We start from the raw sequence: 20,680 nt of genomic DNA, 5'->3' as shown, positions 1-20,680 counted from the left end.
GATTTGCTCCTTGGTAGAGTTTGTCCTAGCAGAGCCAGGCCTCTGTCCATTCATCCATTATTACAGCCTGAACGCCAATACAAATAATGGTATTAATGATATGCAGAGAGTGTGGGTGCATAATCCTCATGCTGGTCTTGCAGAGAGGGTTAAACTATTGTAGAAAAGGTTAAACTCTGATTGTAAGCAGGAATTGTCCAGCCCAGCTTTGCAGCAGCAGGTACCCCAAGATAGGCGACTCTGGATGTGTGTTTCAAACATGGCTTTTAGGTGGTCCTTTCCAGCTGCCTGTGTATGTTTTGAAGCATTAGAAAGGTAAAGAAAATTCATTTTGCTGTGAACCACCCTGGCAGTAAAGACTTTGGAAACTCAGGTTTTACCATGATGAGCATGGTGAAGGCCAAATGTTGCCTCAAGTTTTGGTGTAAGAGATTGTGTTTGCACCAAATGAGCAGCTTGGCTGGTAACCTCTGTCCAATTCCTTTGTCTCACTGTTGAAATGAAGCATTTCTGTGCTTACTCTATTTTCCTCATAGGACATACACTATCTGTGGTACTCCAGCCCCTCATGCTAATTCCATGTGTTGATGGGCTGTTTGGGTGCTTCATTGTGAATGACTTTGCTAATTTGCTAACACAGCACTTCAAAAGAAGTCTTATCTATATAGCAAGTGAATGTGTTTGGTATTAAATAATAAAATATACATAACCCATGGGGCTCTTAAAACTTATTTAACTTCTTTATAAACTTTACAATACAGTATGTGGATATTATAAATTACTTTCCATTCCAAGAAACTGTCCGGGCTTGTTGACCTTCCTTGGAATTTCCTCTTTGTAATTATGTTTAATGTGTTAATAAAGTTCACTTTGAACTGTATGATGGCAAATGGTCTCATAGGACATGGGTCAGTGCTGGTGCGTTCACCATATGTGAAGCTGATATTAGTGTGCAGTTCAGTTGTAGGAATAGCAAGGATAAGTCCAAACAATTGCAGAAGCAGTATCTCCTCCCCAGGTTAGCAGTAAAAAGAGGTTCATGGAAAGTTAGGAATGTGGAGTGGGAAATCATTTAGCTTTCACTGCTAGGTGTTACTAAATTATAGTGCTGGGTTTGAGTCACTATCAAAACATCATATATTTAGAGGGGTTTCACACAGAGCTGTAAATCATGTTTACTGCATGTATGAGTTGAATGAGTGCATGAACTTTGCAGTGCAGCCCAGGAAAATATAATTACATGTGTGTGTGTTTTTGACTGTGAGAAATATGGACAGGAAGCTCCAGGCTATTCCACTGCTGCATCTTAAATACACTTCTAGAAGTTGTTTTTGCTGCTTCCTGGAAATAGCTATTTGCTAAAGCAAAGAGGCTTTCTTGGGTTTTACATAACTCCTTTTGCCAAGAAATGGCAGCTACTATCCCTTCCCAAGGCACTGTGGAGGAGAGCAGGAATGCTCGTAAAGCAGTGTCAGCAGCAGAGCAGCAAGTGGGGCTTTTCTGTGGTGTAGGATAGTGGATATAAATTGAAAATTGCCCAGCTGTTCAGCAAGACAGGTGTAGAGTCTGTCTTTTATATAATGGAACAGAATGGGGATTCCAGTTGCTTGTATTCGTAAATGAGGCAAATAAATCTGCACACTTGTCTGCATGTATATGAGCAGAAATATTTAAAACAAATGAGGTGATCATGGCATTTCCTTGTTAATGTTTGACTGAGTTTATATGATCTTGAACAGAAAACTTGGCATCTGGCTGAGCTTGTTGGTTTCTTTCTGGTTGTGTTTATATGTATTTGCAGATGGGGAAACTACAAGCAAGAAAGTACCTTGGTGGAAAATGTAGGTTCTGGATTGTTTAAATTATATTTTAAGCCTGATTGCACCCTGGCCCTTGGAACTCCAGGCATGATCCCTGCTAGTAACTAAAATTATTTGAATGTTATGAGGCAAAGTTATATTTAGTTTGTGTTTGGAGAAAGAATAACAACGAAGCACGGGGGAAGGCAGCTGCATTCTCATCACTTCTTCCCGAGTCACATCCTCAGATGTGAAATCCCACCCTTCTCCCTCAGAGTACTAAGAAATTAGTCTCTGAAATTATTGGGTTGAGGACAAGGAGGACTTAGGAAAACCTGCCCCACTGGGCTTGTGTTGAGGTGGGGCTTAACTTTCTGAGCGAGCTCCTTCTGTTCAGACAGGCTGTAGAACCAGCTGCGCCCTCTCCACTGTGATGGGGCTTAAAAGCAGTGCCCTGTGGCCATAGAGAGCCGTCCTTGCCTGGTGGAGAACTGCAAGAGTTCCCTCTCCCTTCCTGACTACAGAAATGCCTAAAAGTCTTGGATGGAATATCTACCTAGGGCCTTGTTTTCATGCCTATATCCCATGAAAAATACTGCAGGAGGGAAATGCTGTGTTCAGAAGCATCACCAATTGGAGATTCTCAGCACTTAAAACAGGTGGATGTTTGCAAGAATCACTGGCTAATGGCTAAGAAATTGGGGGGAGCACAGTGTAGAGACCCCTCCAGGATTTACACTCAGGACCAGAGGGCACTTGCTCTCTGCTGCTCCGCCTTGAAAGGATCCAGGAGCTTTGACCTGTGAGTGCAGGCGCATTGCAGTTAACAGGATTCATGCCCCCCTAGCCAGAAAGATGATCCATATTAGCATTAGTTTTGCATTGGTAAATATATGAAGTCATTATTTTAACAGTCTGGTTTAATGAAATGTTTTCAGGTTTCAGAATGATCCCTTATGGTGTTGCTCTCCAGCTCCTGGGGTGTTGCCTTGCCTACAAACAAGCCAGGAGCAGTGCTATAGTGAGCAGGCGCAGGGTATTGCACTCAATTAGAGCATTTCTGCTCACACATGACACAAAGCTGAGTCCAGGACAGCAGAGATCATGGCTCTGGCTTGAGCAGTCATTTCATCTGCCTTTTACTGCTGCCTTAGAGCCCGGGACAGACGCCGGCAGCGGCGAGGGATGGGAAGTCAGTCAGAGCCGGGGTTCAGGCTGTTTTTACCTCCCTGGCAGCTGTAGGTGAAGCAGCAGGTGCTTTCCTGGGGTTCTGCCTGGCTGAGCAGCTGTAGATGTGTATCCAGCCTGCAGGGCCCGAGTGCTGGGCTCCGCTCCCGCAGCGCGCACTCAGCTGTGAGCGCACGCGTGCCCCAGCCCTGCGGGTCAGACACAGCGACAATCCCAAAGCAGCGCCTTGGGAGGGCTGGCTGGGCACTCTGCTCTCCTGGACACCCCCTGGCATGTTAGGGACCAGTGCTGGAGGGTGGGGAGCTCCTGTCAGCAGCAGGGCTGCACACGGGAAATTGGCCGGCTCGGCATGCTTTTACTACATCTTTTTATCATGCAGTAAGGGATGGAACTGCTACAGAGAAACCTTGGACTTTAATTTCCAGGAGAACCTGAGTAATGCTGAGCAGCCTAATACCTGGATTCAGAGGGGGAAGGTGTTTTTGCCTAGATGGGGCAGATATTTTTGCCTAGATAGTGCAGATTTGCCTGGATAGTGTGAGGCAGCTCTGTGTCAGTAGCACCCGCTGCCCAGAGGATATTGGAGAAGGGCCTTTTTGCAAAACAAACTTTCCCCTCTCTGCTGCCTCCCCTGATGCCTCTGATGGTGCAGAGTGGTGAGATGTGCCAAAGTGTGTCTTGACTGGAAAAGCATTCATCCGTCACTGTTGCAGTCCCAAGGCAGGGCTCTGCAGATATGTAGTGAAATAAGACCCAATGAATGCCTGTACATGAGAAAGAGAGACTGACATCCCGATGATATCAATATTTTATTCTTGCTGTAGCCCAGCTTCAGGAGGTCCAGCTACCATTGGCTTGCCAGGGTGCCTGAAGCCTCTGTCGTATGTGAAGGTGCTGAATTATATTGTGGTTCTTTGTAAACACAGTAGTAAATTACAGTATTGCAATAATTACCATGGTGCTCGATATTTACATCAGAACACTGATTCCAGAGAGTACTGCTTGAGCAGAAAGTTATTAATGCAAAGATGATAGGTAATGAAATGGAAATACTTACAGCAGGAACAAGGCCTTATCATCTTTGTCCTATAGCTGTACACTGCTGAGAAGTGCAAAATTCACAGCAGGAAAAAAGAGTGAGGGGAATGTTTTATTCCTGTTCCTAAGAAAGCTGCTGGAGGAGCTAATGAAGAGCTGCAGTAATGTTTTTAGGCAGAATGGCTCTAAGAAACGCGCCCATTTCTAAATGTCATAAAGGTCTGCGGATAGATCCTGTGACAGGGACCGATCCAACAATTCCTCAGAATGAAAGGTCAGTCAAAGGAAAATGGCATTTAGGAGGACCAAGCTTACCACTGACCCAAACATGTGACAGATCCAGAGGCAACTCTGGTGCCATCAGGAGCCCCGCCTGTGCAGGCTGCCCCAGAGGAGCTCATGACGTGACTGGGAAACTATCTGATTCCTCCAGGTCTCCAAATTCATCAGGAGTCACCATGAATGTCGGAAGGAAAGGGGTTTTGAAGGAGCCTACAGCAGGCTTCCAAGCTGGGAGGAGAGTGCTCCTCTCCCCACTGTCCCTGCTTGCCCTGCACCAAGCATTTTTTTTCCCAGTACTAATTATAGATCTGTTTTTGTCATTTGAATATGCATGAAGTAGAGTCCTGGCTCACAGGCAGGTTGCAGTGAAACTACTCGTAAAGTTTGACTTGGTTTGATAGGGCTCTGAGTCAGAAAGGAACCTCTCCAAGGGCCAGCCCAGAATTTCAGCAAGTCTGTGGGCTTGTCTGGGCATTTCAGCTCCTTTGCACTGAGTGAATGCATCATGTAGGGAAATAGAAACTGGGGGCAGATTCTCACCCAGTGTTTGTGAATTCTGCCTTATCAAAGGCAACACACAGATCCCTTCTTCATGGGTGGATTTTCATTTTCAAATATTCAGCAATGCAATTTGTGTCAGACCAGCATTCAAAAGGTCTTGGGGTTTTCTCTCCATGCACAGAGATGGCTGGAAATCTCACAAGGTGAAGAACATAAGGGTGGTTTGGAATTTTTAGAAACACCTGGACAGGCAGGATTTCTCTTGGTGTTTTGCCAGTTCCCTTGGAGTATGGGAGGATACCATCACCCCCAAGATCTGTCCCACAGGTGACTGTAGAAGATGTGAAGGGGTGGGTGTTATCTTTACCTTCTTTGTTATTTTTTGTTATCTCTGACTTTTTCAGAATAAGTGCTCTCAAGGTCCTCACTTTGGGTCATTAGGAGTTCATCAGAATCTGAGTGTGTCCAAGACCCATCGATTTAACCAGCCTCTTAGTTAAACTCTTTAATAAGTTAGTTCACCACTCTGTTCTCAGCTTGAGCAGTATTTCTTTTCACCAGCAAAGCTGCAAAATTCATGGGTGGTATTCAGCATGAGTAACTGCAACAGCAGCTCTGGAGTCATTCAGGAGCTGGACTGTATGTACTGCCTCAGTCATGCTGAGGAAAAATCAAGCAGACTTTGGAATAATAGGAATTAGTCATGAGGAAGTGCAAATATGAGCTCTGTAGTTTATTCCCTGTGGGCCCAATCCTGCAAGACATTAGGAACAGGAGCAAAATATGAGGGAACACTTCCAAATCCCACAAGCATCTTGTGGGTTTTGGGTGCAACTCAGCATCAGCAATTCTTAGCAAAACATTTTGTCCTTGTGCAAGAACAGGGCACTTATTATCACACCCATTAATAGACTATTCTGGGAAGAGCACTGCTATTGCAATCTGTGTAGAGAACTTGTGCAATTAATGAAAAGGCAGAAAAGGCAGATGCAGGAAAAAGTCTCAACTTTTCAGAGCCTTGGGAAGGCATTTCAGTTGGAATTCAGCTATGGGAGCCTTCCCACTGCTGGAGTCTTTATCACTTCTTTTTTCTGATTGCTGGCCTGTCCAAGTGCATCCTGTTATCATGTGGCAAACAGTGTTTTTAGTCTGACATTCCAGGGACACTCTCTTTTGTATGAAATTATCACCTTTTACAAAGAGCAAATATTTGTCAAGTGGGTCAAACCGGCAGGGTTGCTAAGGAAATTTATAAAAATATCCTCTTTTGGACTATAAGCAATGTTAACATATCAGGCTAAGCTGTGTCTTTTATTGAAGCAGTACCCAATGAATATTCTGTGTTCAACAACTGCAGGCTTATGTGTCTCAGATAAAGCCCATCTGGTGACTATTAAAGGGAATTACTGTACATACAACATGAAAGAATTAAAACATTTGGGGGGTGTGGCACAGTGTTTTGTTGTAAGTACCACTCTTGTTACTAATTTTACCTTCAGGATAGGTGTTAGGTTTAAAACAACTACAGTTTCTTTACCAAATACACCAGGAAAGTTTGTGGTTGGGCTCCTTCTTGCGACAGGAAAATGCTGGAAAAGCAATAGAGCCTCAGAGCCAGGCTACCATGGTGGGTTAGCATGAGCTGCAAAGCTATAGCTTCAGGTCTTGCTGTATCCCTCTGTAATTGCTGACATTTTCAGCCTTGGTTGGAAGTGATTTTTGGTAAGCACCTTCTATTCTGTGTAGCAGTCAGTGTAGTGGCCGGATTGATGACACAGCTTTGAATCAGTGCTGTGTCACTGGCAAAAGCCATAACAGCTGTTGCTGTCTCTGCTCTTCGCTAGGCCCCCCCAGGATCGCTGACAAAGTGATTCACCGCCAGTCCGTGAGGCTGGGCAGGACCATCAAGCTGCTGTGCCCGGTGGAGGGCGACCCGCCGCCCCTCACCATGTGGATGAAGGACGGGCGGACCATCCACAGCGGCTGGACAAGGTTCCGCATCCTCCAGCAAGGCCTGAAGATCAAGGAGGTGGAGAGCGAGGACGCGGGGACCTACATCTGCAAGGCCACCAACGGCTTCGGCAGCGCCAACGTCAACTACACCCTCATCGTCATCGGTGAGTGCGGCCGGGCACCGCCAGGCCTCGCCTGCTCTGGGGCCACAGACAGAGCTCATTTCCATGCAGCTGCCAGAGATTGCAGATTTGCTCTGTGGTGGGGAAGATGAAACAGGAAAGCCTTATAAATGTGATTGCCTGGCAAAAGATTTTGAGAGTATAGAAGCTATAAGCGAGATTGAAATGAAAGCAAGCTTTGAGATACCTTAGTTACTAAACAACGGGAAAACAATGGTGTGGCTGGACTGAAGGTGATACCCTGTGCTTGCAGACAGGTCCAAGGGTCAGAGCAGACCCTACTAACTTGGCAGAAGGGGTTCAAAGACTAGTTTTTAGGGTTTAAAATGTAACACAGTATGGTAATGTAATGGTTCTTCCAGGCTGTATGTAAATGCTATGGGATTTGTATCCTGTACTAGATTGGTTAGTGAGAATTAGAATATTCAGCGCAGAAGATTTATTGTATGGTAACAGGAACCTCGCTCTCTTATGCTTTTGCTCTCTTACCCCTTTTACTCTCTTACCCTTTTACTCTCTTACCCCTTTTACTCTCTTACCCTTTTTACTCTCTTACCATTTTTTACTCCCTTACGCTCTTACCCTCTTCTCTCTTACCCTCTTACTCTCTTACCCTCTCATCCTCTCTACCCCTCTGTTCTCTGGGGCCTGCTCTGAGCTGTGCCTGGCAGCTCCCAGCAGGGCCCTGCACCCAGGCCCTTTGCAATGAACCCCAAATCCCAGCAGGGCCCTGCACCCAGGCCCTTTGCAATGAACACCAAATCCCAGCAGGGCCCTGCACCCAGGCTCTTTGCAATAACTCCCAAATCCCAGCAGGCCCTGCACCCAGGCCCTTTGCAATAAACCCCAAATCCCAGCAGGGCCCTGCACCCAGGCCCTTTGCAATGAACCCCAAATCCCAGCAGGGCCCTGCACCCAGGCCCTTTGCAATAAACCCCAAGTTCCACAACCTGGCTGCAGAGATCTCTCGTCTCTGTCCATCCTGGCTGTCTTACCCCCTGACTCTCCAGCAGCTCTGCTAATCATTCACTGGCCTCCACTCTTAGCTGGCCCCTCCAGTGTTTGAGGATGGCCAGGGCTGGCGGTGCTGCTGCGCATCTTCTGCTGCAGCCGGCTGCGGGCTGATAAGATTGCAGAGTGCCAAAGGTTACACATAAACAGAAATGATGCAATAGCCACCGGGGTCCAGATCACAATGAATTCCACACAGGAAAGGCTGTGTGATAAGGAGAGGTCACACTGATCTTTATGTTTGCTGTTGGAACAGGATAGCTCTCAAAACAAATGTTGGAGCACCCGTATGAAAACGCACAGCGGGGAGATCCATGTGCTGAGCTGCTGTAAAGCATGGTGTCTTCAGGAATAATAATATCTGGGTTGAAACAAAGCTCTGAGCTGGCATGTAACCCAGGGATGCTTGGCTCCTGAGAAATCTTGGTGGAGGCAGGATTAAGAAAGCTTCAGATGCTGTCTCAGTGACCATGGGTTCATTGGCAATGCTTTTGACATTTTCAAAAGGCTTGCTTGGCCCAGCAATGAGATTTTGGTGCTACTCCAAAGACTCCCAAAGACATTTCTCTGGGTAATCAGAGATTCCTCTGCAGGGGCTGCCACAGAAGTGTGCTCACTGGTGCTTGGCTGGGAGAAGGAAAAGAGCTGGGTGAAAAGCAGTGTTTTAGAGGATGTTGGGGGAGCCACGGGGAGGATTACAAAGCTGGGGATGAGATCAGATATCTTGCTCACCTTTTGCCTGATCAGCATCCCAAGCATCTGGTCTACAAAGTTCTGTTTCTCTGAGATGGTGGGAGTGAGGACAGAGTTTAGGGCAGTTTCCAGCTGCCTACTGGTTGGCTCTTGGCCTGGTTTTGTTTTATTTCTCCTTTTTATTGTTTGCAGCAGGAAAGGAAACTGCTGTGGGCTCAGGGCATGTAGCAGACACTTGGTGCTGCTTGATGGAGGATTATCACCTGATAGCAGGGTGATTTTTGGAGAATGCACTTTGCTGCACAGCCCGTATAAGAAAGGGACCAGAATGTAAATAGCTTTTCTGGAAAGAGATGCTTCTGTGAGGGAAACCCTTTGGTGACTCCTGTAGCATCAGTGGGATAGAGCTGCAAAAGTTGTCTTATACTTTTCATTGTTTGAGGATTTGGTTTTCCTTGTTCACCTCTTTCTTAGCCACATTCGCCCACTTCTCTGTGCTACAGTGAACAAACAGGGTGAAGTGGAAATAGTCTTACAGAGTCATGTCTATACAGACTCTTGGTTGTGGAGAAATTAATGCTATAGGTAACTGCTTAGTCCAGCTTTGCTTTTGCAGTATGTGGAAGTCGCCAAAGTTGTTGATCTCTTGTGTCATCCTTTATCTTCTTTAAAACTCAAGCCATATCCCATTATTCCAGAGCAGAGGCATCAAGGTATCTGTAAATCAAAGAAGACTCTGCCTATTTCTTGGTAACACAACAGAAGCAAATGAAAACAAAAAGTCAGGAGGCACAGGGTAAACGTTGCACTAGAATTCAGGAAAGATTGGGACAAAAATTCCAATTCAGTTGCTCAGGGAAATTGGATTATCAAATATAATTGTGTTAAGAACAATAGTATTCATTATACTTGGCACTGAAAAGCCCTGGGCAGAAACCCTAGTTATTTAGAGCCTCATCAGGCATCTATGGAAGGAAATGGCAAGCTCCCTCTGGCCTCTGTGGGTGTGAGATTGAGCCCTGTGCAAACAAATATTGATCCCCAAGTACCAAGAAAAGGGTGACTTTAACCTTAAATCTGTGTCATACATAGGGGCTGAAGTATCATTCATTTCCACGCATCCTTGTTGTAAACACTGGCTAAACCCAGTACTTCTTTTACTATTTTGTGCCTTCTTTCCTCATCTCACAGTGTGCTCTTGTGCATTCTTGTTGCTCAGGCCATTTTTGATGGATTGCTTACGTCCCCTCTCTTTAGTGGTGCAGTTGTGTTCATGTAGCGTTTCAAACCGATTGCTTTTCACTGCAGCAGTTTCCCCTGAAAACAAATGTTCCCCTTGTGTCTTTCCTGTCAAGCTCTGCAAGTAAACACAAGGTATCACTGACTTACTCTTTCAAACGACCCAGACATTTAATGCAATGACCAGATGCTCGTGTTCGTCTTGGTGAAAATACTTTTGGTTGAGAGAAAATCAATCCCTTGTTGGTTTTCGAGAAGGAGGCAGTGTTTTAAAACCAACTGCATGTCAGTTTTGATGACGGAGATCAAATTGATGGAGCTGTTTTGTTTGTGCTCTGGAAAGCACAAAACTTCATTAGGCTTCTTGCACCATATGGCTTCTCTATTTTCCCACTCCTTCAAAGGAGAAAAACCCCTCTTATTCCAGCTTTACTGCTAACACCAAACATGTAAAAGCACACAGGTGTCAGACATGGGCAAGGTGGTTAAGATATTAGATCTAGAACAGCATTAAATGATTCATGAAACACTAGGACTTAAAAGAATATAATTCATGTTGACGTGAGAGCATTCTGGAAATTTAATCAATGATATCTGGAAAATATTCAGTAGCTGATTGCAAAGTTTTGGAGTTGTGCTGTATAATTCTAACTGAGGTCTGCCACACCACTGGCAAGTGAGGAACTGTCACCCCAGTGTTATTTACATGGAGGCTGTAGCAGAAAAAGGTGATGGTTTAGCCAAATCCTGCAGAGAGCTGTGACTAAATTCAGCAGTGTCCGACCTCTCTGCCTGCTTTCAGTGCTATGTAACTCTTACTAATTTAACTTTTACTAGCCACAGTATTCCATAATAGCACAGAGAACCAGCAGAAATCTGGGATGTTGTACAAAGGAATAAAAAGGTCGGTGGATCCTCCAACACTGGGGGGTCCTGCAGATGTGGCAGAGATGAGCTCCCTGGCTGGACTCTGTGAGATGTAATAATTCAAATATAAGACTGTTTGAATGTCCCTTTGTGGCTTCAGGACAGGCCTTGCTTGCAGCCAGCCAGCTCAGTGCACGAGCAGAGCAGACTTAGGTGTGCCTGTGCATGTCTGAGACAGGACTCCAGCTTGCCTGGCTGGAGAACCTCTCGGTCTGGAAGTGCAGATGAGATGGATTACAGTGATTTTACAGATGGTAACTGAGATAAAGGCAGACCAGGTGATTAGGCCAAGACCACATAAAATAGGAGCTGAGGCTCAGAGTTGAGTCTAAATCTCTTAAATCTCTCCCCAAAAGACGATTCCTACTTCATAACACACACTAAAGTCTTTACCTCCTAATCTTGCGTCTTCCTAGCTGCTCCTTTGGAAGTGAATCTTCTCTTATTCTGGGATTTTGATCATCATTCTCAAACAAAGGCTTTGCCAACCCAGATGGTAGCAATTGGTTTCTGCCCTGCTTATTTCCCCATCTTCCCAGACTGCAGGGCCTGGATCCCAGAGATCCAAGGAATCCTGCTCTAATACAGCCCTGTGTGAAATGTAAGCCAGTAAAAGCAGATTACCAATATAAGTCAAAACTACAATTTCCTCTCTTAGCTATCCTTAATAGTTTTTGTGGCTCACCACAAGATTTGGGATGCCAATTACACTGCAGACGGATTTACAAATGCTGGAAGAGGAACTTTAATCAGTATTTAATTACATTGCAGTTATTAAGTACAATGGTTCCTTATTTTGGAGAATTATGTGTGGCTCATCAAAACAAATGTGCTATACCTTCCCCAAAAATGATGTTTACAATGGTGCTCATTAAATCTTATCTTTTTTCCCTCAACTGAATTAATTCTAAAGGTGTGAAAAGTAACTTTATTTAATTTATAGATGGTTGGTTGGAACCTGCGGTTTCTTTACTGCATAATTAAAAAATTCCTTGCCAGTGTGCTCTAAAAGGAAACTTAAGGCCAAAGAGGAAGAAAGAAAGTGCTGAATAGCTACTCCTTGTTTGAAAACTGTCCACCTTGTGTGCTGAAGGGAGGCATGTTCTGCAGAAAAAAAAATAGCAGGTGGTGGTGTAACTGAAGCCTCTGTCGAGCTGTGGCCAGCTTGGCCAAAATGTGAGTTTGCACACATGGAGCCACACTCCAGCCATCAGGCCCTCCCTGGGAAAACCTAGCCCAAATGGGTGAGCTTTTCCTGACTCAAAAATAACTGAGAAAACAAAGTATTCTAACATGGAAGTGCTGGAGGACCTCCATTGCTGCTCTCTCTGCAATAATAAACAGTATCCCGAGTTCCAGGAGTCTGGACATTCTCTGAAGGGAAAATTGTTTGTGAACAGCTGTAGGAAAGACTATAGGTAAATATTTATGCAGTAACATAATGACCTCTTTCACTAACACACAACACAGAGGAGTTTTCACTTGCAGAAGTGTTGTAGGCCAAATCCTGCAAGGTGTGCCAGCATTACAACATGTGGGGCTATTGCTGCAGGTGCTGCCAGTAAATACTGCTTGCATCAGTTGCTCAACCAGGTGATGAAAGATCAGACTGTCTCCATTTTCACATCTGCATCCATGTTTCTTACTGCTTTCTGTAGCAAAGGAAAAAAAAAAGCAGCAGCAAGAGTTTGGGGCTGTCAGCTTCTTGCCTCACTTGGTGTTTGTGAACTGCCAAGGACCCATCTTGCTTGGGTGCATCTCAGCACAAAAAATAATCAACATATAAGTCCAAGAAACAGCTTCTCCTGAATTTATTTTTTGCCCTATGTCTCTGACTGCTGCAGTTGTTTATTTTGTTCTTTGAGGGTTGTTTTTTTTGAGGAGTATTTTGGTGAAGAATCCATCATCTATCCAGTTCATATCCCCCTCTGGTGCCTACCCCATTTGGGCTGTAGAGTAGTAAAGTCTTGATGCAGAGAGCAGGAGGAAAAGGGCAGCTTGGTTGTCCTGATCTGCTGATGGGCTGTTCAGAATTTGAGCTGCATCTCACTTTCAGACAAATCAAATTTGCTGTTAAATGTCTGCTGTCTGTCTATTGCAATTGATTGTTTCAAGAATCTGTCCTGACATCAGATGATTTATCTTTAAAGTAGCTTTTTCCTGCTGAGCCAACTGCTATTTTATGCTTTTTTACAGCTTGTCCAAAGACAGCTCTCTTTGATAACAGGCATGTGTGAGAAATTTGCATTAAAATAACCATTTTTTTTAAACAGTCAGCATAAGTATCCTGAAAAAATTCATGGCCTTGTCTGAATGGATATTTATTCTTACATTCTTTTTTCTGCTTGTAGTAGTAGAAAATACTGTGTGAAAAAAATCAAGTCCAGTAAAACATGGTTTGCATTACACTTCTGCAATGAAGTCATCAATCCGTGTCTCAGAACTCATTTACAGTGCAAAAGCTGAGAAAACATTTCTAGCCCAGAGTCAGGTGCCACCAGCCATCTTGGAAAAGCATGACAAATTCATTTATGTTTGGGTTTTGGCCTCTTAAGAAACTCTGGGGACCAGAGAGAGATGTGCTCAGCAAGAAGATGTGAATCAACCCTGAGTCAGCAATGTGTGCTCCAAGGGTCTGCTAATGCTAAGCAAAAATTGAAATGAGTCAACACTTCAAAAATAAAGGGGGAAAATATGCAGTTTTTGCATTTGAGAACAAGGTGGTTTAGCCTGTGCTGATCATGGTATGGAGTTTAGTGCATTTACTTCAACATGAAGTGCAAAGGGCAGTCCATCCAGCGTGGGACCATTAACACAATCACAGGGCATATAATCATGGCTGATGATGATTAGTCAGTTGTTAGATGGAAATGAAGAGTTCCTTGTGACAATAAACAGTTCCCAAGTTCGTGTTCAGTTTGTTAAGGCCCCCAGTCCAGCAGCTGGATCTGTGTTGGTGGCCTCCCGTGCACACGCAGGGTGATTAACACCAGATGAGGATCTGGCCATAGCCACTGATGCTTAGTAATGGTCGTGGTGCTAAGTAAAGCTCAGATTGGTTTGGGCCTTTGGGAGCTGGGCAGAAGAGGGGAGCCTTCCCAAAACCCAGCCACTGGAAAGATTGCACAAGGATCTCATGTCAACATGTGATGAGATGCCACCGTGTCACCCTCTGTGGAGGTGTAGCAAGGGGTTTGGTTCTTAACAAGAGCTGCCTTGCTGGTGTTGCCAGGTGAGGGAACCCTGCGTGCCAGCCTGTGGGAACAGCCTGGAAATGGGCATGAACGGGTCCCAGTGAGAAGAGGAGTCAGTGAACTGTGAGTGTTTTCATGTTTTGGTGCAAACTCATAGCTAAAATCTGTTCACTTGGAAGTGAAGCTCCTTTTCCACTGGAAGTGACTCACTGTTGACTAACGATGCCCTCACCCAAGCAAGGGCTCTTCCTGCTCAGTGTTCATCAGCCCAGGCATAAAGACACACACCCTGGCCAAGCTTGGTGCTGCTCAGGGACAGCACAAGCATGTGAAAAGAAATCTAAAACCAGTCAGTTCCTACTCCCTGAGTTTCAGGGGTTTTTCACTTCTTCCTCATTTGAGAGATCCAACTCAGAGTCTAACAAACTCCCTGTCCAATATATCCAGCTGTACAATGTCCACTGCCCTGGGAGAGGAAAGGAGGAGAAAGAAATATGCTGAAATGAAAAGGTGTTGTGACTATTGCTGCAATGCTGCAGGGAAACAATTTCACTAGTTTTCATCATTTTGATGAGTGCTGCACCAGACTGATGTCACAACAGCCCATAACAATTTGTTCTTCAAAAGCTTGATCCATAAAGAGGTGATGATGTGAGTGCCAGTATTAGCTGAAACTATCCTAAAAATGACTGATCAAAAATGTAACACTGAGTGGTTTGACTGATGGTCTTGGTGAACGGGTGTAAAAGGCTGGAAAATACCACAACTGGGCAGCAGTTTTGTTTCTTCCAAGTCCAGATCTATTATGCAGCTCAGTGCTAATGCTGTATAATGTCCACAGTTTTTACAAGATCTTTGTTCGGTTTTATTAGTTTCATTTGATTTTATAACAAACTTTACAGTATGCTTATCAATACATCATGTTCTGGCTAACAAAAGCCTCACTGTTTCGGGTAGATCTCTTTTTTCCCTTCGTGAAGCTGTAACATAGAAGCCAAGTTAAGAAGGTGACAACACCTGTTCACAATTTAAAGGAAATGAAAAGATTTTTTTTCCATGGATGTAAGCATGAAATTCATACATATATGTATGGATATATAATTTCCCCCCATACTCCATCCTGTGGCAAACCAGAGCTGCAGCCAGTGTAAATCCCAGGCATGCAGGACATATGGATGCATTTAGCCCACAATCCTTTGCAGATGCTTTGGAGTGTGTGGTGGCTGCTACACCCGTGCAAATAGCAAGCTGCAGCTCTGCTTGCTGCATGAATATTGTTTGGGAATGAAAGCAACACACAATACCAGGCAGGCTGACGTTAAAACCGTGTTTGATCTGAGCAATTTATGGCTTCCTTCTGTTAAACGATATTAATAGAAAGAGCCTCTGATCCCAGCGAGTTTGTGGTGTTCATGTTGGGTTTTTCTCGTCACTTTGTCTGAGGCTAAAAACATCTCTTGCCTCTGACTTTATTAATCAGAGCTGTCTTGGTGCAATCCTCCATATGGGCAGTGGGTGGAATTTCCCTGTTGGCAGTGCAGTGCTGATGTGCTCAGCCAGAGATTTGTCCACATCTGCATGTCCACAATGCTGAGGAATAGCTGTGTTCCTGAGTAAAGCCAAGGCAGTCCCTGCTCCAGGCTGGGGATCTGTATGTGTGTGGAAGGCAGGCTTTCCAAAGGTGGTCTGGATTCCCAAGCAAGGTTTGCTGTGACTGCAGAAGAGTAGTTAGGAGTCTTTTAATTACTAGCACCCCAAGTAATGAGAAGCCATCAAGCTAATTGCAGGCCTGGGCATCAGCAGCTTTGAGATATCTACCACCTTGTCAAGCATCCAAGATGACTTATCTTCTCCAAGTAGCAGGGTCTTTCTACAACTTCCCTACAACTTCCCTACTACTGCTGTCCTGCCCTATTCCTGACAGTTTTTCCTTGGAAGTTGTGCTCCTCCCTCTGCTTCTTGCTGAAAGCTGGGAGTGAAGGATTTAGCGTGGCCTCACTGGACTCAGAGGACCACGGGGGCTGAGTTGAGCTTCATGGGCACAGTGTCTCCAGGAGCTCTGTGCCAGAGCACCGTGCCCCATTCCCTTGTGCCACCACACATTCTGCTGTCCCCAGTTTGCACAGTAAATGCCACAGATAGTGGGGTTTTAGCCAGATTTTCTCTTTGGTATCAGTTAACTCAGAAATACCCAAAAGGCACACTTGTAAATTAAAGCACACTGAAGAATATTTATTATAGAGTGAGCAGTGCCAAGTTGGACCAGTTTATAACGTGTAGCATGAATGTTGTTTTTGGAGACTGCTTTTTTATGTGTAAGTGCACGTACACAGCACCAATTGCCCGCATGCTGCCTGTTGATCCATGCATGTAGGTATGTTGCTTGTTAAAATGTATGGTTGCTGAGGAGCTGTATTTTTACATTCCTGTAGGGTCTGGTTCTCTGCCTTTCCTGTGCTATCTTTGGCATCCACATTAAGAAAAAGATGAAAAAAGGAAAATAAAAATCAACAGAGCTGCTGAAAATTAGTGTACAGACCTATTTTAAAATCCAATTTATTTTTGTTTGATGAGAGGAGGAACATATTCTATGTTGTCCTTCGTGAATAATATCATTGTGCTAGAAGGCTTTGATTCTTCCTTCTTTATAATAATGTGGGTTTCATAGTCAGAAGACCTGAGTGTTTACATTATACACTTCTTGGCAATAAAATTGGAAAAGAAGAGGGAAAAAAAAAGTACTAATCCCAGGAGTTCTGAAACCTACACTCCTTCTCAAACGTACCCTGTTAAAGACATTAAGTCCCTTGCAAACATCCATCTATCAGCAGTTGAGAGTTTGTAAAAGGCGTACTTTGTTCTGAACTCCCTGCCCTACTGATTATGCACAGTTCTTTTATTTTGAGAATAGGATGACGACCCCTTAGCCTGGTAATGATGACAGATTTATGTATTTTAACACCCAGACGCTGCTGTATTTGTTAAGGGCTGCCAGACTCCAGCAGTGCGGCGACCGTAGTTTATTTTCATTGTCAGTTTGTGCTGCTTTTTAAGGTGTTCTGCAGCCACTGGAAGCAGCACCACTGCTGCCTTCAGAGGTTGAGATGTCAGGCTGTTAAGAGCATAAGCCACCATCCTTGGACTGTTTCCACTCATAAAATGTCAGTTTTATTCTGGTTGCTCTGGCGGGATGGAACCTGTTCTTCGCACCGAAGCCAAGGAAAAGAGGGGAGAAATAAACAGTAAAAGGAGTCAGATAACACAGAATTTATCCCTTCATTTTCTACTCCCATGATGTATTTTGCAGCTCTCGAGATAGTGTTTTAAAGAAAACCTTCTTTTAATATGCAGCAAAAAGCAAAGAACACAAATGCACTTTGCAGGCGTAGCTGTTCAAGTGCTGTGTGGGTCAGCACATCTGTCCTCTGCACAATGCATCTGTCTGTGATTTTTCTGGGTTGTTCTAAATTACTGCAAGTGACAGAACAATAGGGAGACAAACAGTGAAAACAATGCTGTTGTTTAATATCAAGCTAAATGATTAACAGGCCTGTACAGAAAATATTTCATGTAAATTAAAGGGAAGCAAATTATTTTATTTTCCATTGCAATGATCCAGCGCAACAAAGACAGTTGATGTGTTTCTTCTTTTCTTCTCTTCTTTTCTTTGATCTTGCTTCAGATATGTTTGTTCCTGTGTGTGTATGTAAAGTTCCTACAGACACACTGAATGTTGTTAGGTTATAGAGCAAAAAATGCAGAATATGGGTGGTTTTCTGATCTCTTCATGCCAACCAAACCACTAAGTCTGAGTTTATCACACAATTTAAATGATACATAGGCCTTTCATTGCTTTTTTTTCTTCCAGTTCATTGTTTCCCTGAAAAATGTTGTCAAGTCATTTGAACTATTGAGTTGAGTCAGTTTTCTGCTTGATTGTCAACAAAAGGCTTTGAAATATTTGGCATTGAATCCTCCATTGCGAAACTATTTTGATTTGGAAAACCATCACCACCAAATTCTTCATCGACTTTTCTTTAGTCCAACATTGAATGTTTCTCTTCTTAAAGGGAAGCAGTGTGACCTGGCATGTTGGTTTTGTGTTGGGTTTTTTTTCAAACTGGAAAAAGTTATGGTGACCTCGGCACTGAAGTAGACAAGGATCTTCATCTCACCTTTGCTGAATGTGCAGCTGGCAGGAGAGAGGAGCACTGGTGGCAGTCCTCCTTGGTCACTGGTGGGCAACTGGGAGACTTGGATCCCCTTCGGATGCAGGCTGGGATTCCCTGCTGAACAGCTCCAGGAATCTGATGGAGGAGAAGGACGACGCCTCCCCAGTCCCCAGCACAGCCCAGTGTTTGTGCTCTGTTTGCAGTGTCTCCTGACAGCTCCTCCTGGTAGCCCTGGTGTGTGCTTTGGCAGGAGAAACTCCAACCCAGGAGAAATTTGTGGCAACAGCATCAAGGGGGTAGTGTCAGCCAAGGTCTCTCATGGGCTGCTTTGGTTTGAGTGTGGTTTTGTTAATCCCTTTCCTTCAAGGAGGTTTGGAAGATGCAGCAGCCTTCACTTCTGGGAAGTGAAAATGTTGATGGTGAATTTTGAGAAGCTGGTGCATGTCTTTGATTTGAAATACAAGCAAGGTGCTGAGCATGTTCCTGGCATTGGAACTGTGTCCTGCTAACACTGGCTTCATCTGTAGGGACTCCTTTTCACCCCCTTTCCTCTGGGATGGTTTTCAGAGCCTCTAAGGAGGTGTCTGAGAAACTCTGACCAAGAACCATTGTAAAAGCATACCTGTGTGACCTTCAAAAAGATGGTGTTGTTTTCTGGGTGCTCTGTCCTTGGATAATTATGGAGAATTTTGTGGTGCCCTCTTGAGACCTTGCCTTGATAAAGAGACAAAAGAGCAACATCTCTCAGGGGTAGATGGGTAGAATTGTATGAGAGAGGAATTTGGCCACTGAACATGCTCAGTACTGTCAGAGCTGGTGTGTATCTCACACACCTTCACAAGGAATGATTTGGATACTTTTTATCCTTGTTCTATGCAAAAGCTGCATCATGGACATACTCAACTATGACTTAGCCTGTTAAATCTTAAATACACCAGTTGTGCCTTGTATGTGATTATTGCTATTCGTTTGTTTGACTTGTGTTAAATTTTCTTCAGAATTTTTGGCCCTGCTGTGTTCAAAGCTTCTCACTTATCAGGAGGATGGGCTGCTCACTGGCCTGCTTACAAGTGAAATTTTTGCCACCCTTCAGCATCTTCAGCAAGGGAGGGAATACTGCAGATCCTGTGACAGCACCTCTGTTGCTCCAAAGCCATGTCATATCCTTGGCATATCCTGAAGGAGAAACTCTTTAAAAGTTTCACTACATCCTTCCCACCTCGTATTTGGACAAAGCATTCTTCTGTCTTTTGGGCCAAATCTATTAATTTTTTCTCATATTCTGTGGACCACAGAAATAGTTACAGACATGAGGAATAAAAGTCAACAAGATGCCTGCATGTCATTCCTATTAGTTCTGCTGTAATCTTTATTTAGAGTATTTTACTGACAGCTATCTCCCTGGAGCTCTGTACCAGCTTTTATGACACTTGGTACAGGGAGCCTGTTTCCTGTGGAGAAATGACCAGTTTGTTTATTCCCCTATTGGAGTTATGGCTTTTTAATATTGCAGATGTGACATGACACCTGGTGCCACCCCAGCACCCTGCAGGATGTGCAGTGATAATGATTTAACTTTTGGGGATGGTGTTGCTTTTGGGCTTTGCTTGTTTATGGCCCCATGGACTTGGAAAGTATTTTCAAGGCTGTTTACTTCACCCTGCCTATTTTGGGGGATCTGCTATTGTAATGCAGTGGGATTTTCCTCCAGCCTCACATGCTAAACCATGGCTAAGGGGAGATGATAGGGCCAGCTCTTTGCTGGTACTTTGGTCTCTGCTCTGAGTAGTAGGTGGATTTTTAGCCCCTGCTTTTCCCAAGCCTCTCTTCAGATATAGTATGACTCAGGCCATGAGTGAAACGCTTTTCATGTTCTTACTGAGGGGAGAAGTGGACCCCACTTAGAGGCCTGTAGTGTTAAAGGAGGATGGTAAACTGAACTTTCAGCATTTTATCTCTGGGACCATCAAAGATAGCAGATAAAGGGGAGTTTTTCAAAAGCAGTCAGCCGAGGCTGAGTCAACCCCTTTTGAAGAATTCCCATGAACTTCCATGGGATGAATACTGCCATTGCTGAAAGCTTTTGAAACCTTACCTAAGCATCCAGTGACATTTCTTGAAAAATGTGTGTACTAAGTACACATTCCTGGGAAAATGTAAGTAGGGTTCACATGTGTTGAATGCTGAGGTGCTTTCTCAGAAGCAGGTGTTTTGAAAGGAAATTGAGAAAATGGGTTTCAAAAGCAGTTTTAATGAGCTATAGTGTGTTCCCTAGTCAGTAGGGACATGGTACTTAAAAGGTATTTTTTAGAATAGTTTTCTCTCCTGTAAGCAAAGCCTGACTGGTAAGCTGGCTGTGGCAATAAGCAATTCCCTAACAGTAATCCAGCACATTCAGCTGATTTGTGAAGTCGTGCTGAGAACAAAACCATTGCTAGGTTTGCTGGTGTCTGACTTGCTGGAGCTCATGTGATGCTTTGGGATTCAGAATAGGAAAGCCA

At 44.2% G+C, this 20,680-nt stretch overlaps 1 protein-coding gene across 3 annotated transcripts in view; it reads left to right on the top strand.

Annotated features, from left to right (window-relative positions):
- Positions 1-20,680, top strand: part of FGFRL1 (fibroblast growth factor receptor like 1) — a 170,172-nt gene that overhangs the window by 75,516 nt on the left and 73,976 nt on the right. For all 3 annotated transcript variants that reach the window (XM_064711970.1, XM_064711971.1, XM_064711972.1), the window contains one exon: positions 6,653-6,925. In XM_064711970.1, coding sequence (XP_064568040.1) covers positions 6,653-6,925 — 273 coding nt within the window. The remainder of the gene's footprint in view (positions 1-6,652; positions 6,926-20,680) is intronic.

This window comes from Zonotrichia leucophrys, chromosome 4, assembly GCF_028769735.1.
Source record: "Zonotrichia leucophrys gambelii isolate GWCS_2022_RI chromosome 4, RI_Zleu_2.0, whole genome shotgun sequence".
Classification (NCBI taxonomy): domain Eukaryota; kingdom Metazoa; phylum Chordata; class Aves; order Passeriformes; family Passerellidae; genus Zonotrichia; species Zonotrichia leucophrys.
The sequence above is the reverse complement of the archived record's forward strand: the minus strand, read 5'-3'. Positions and strand labels throughout refer to the sequence as shown.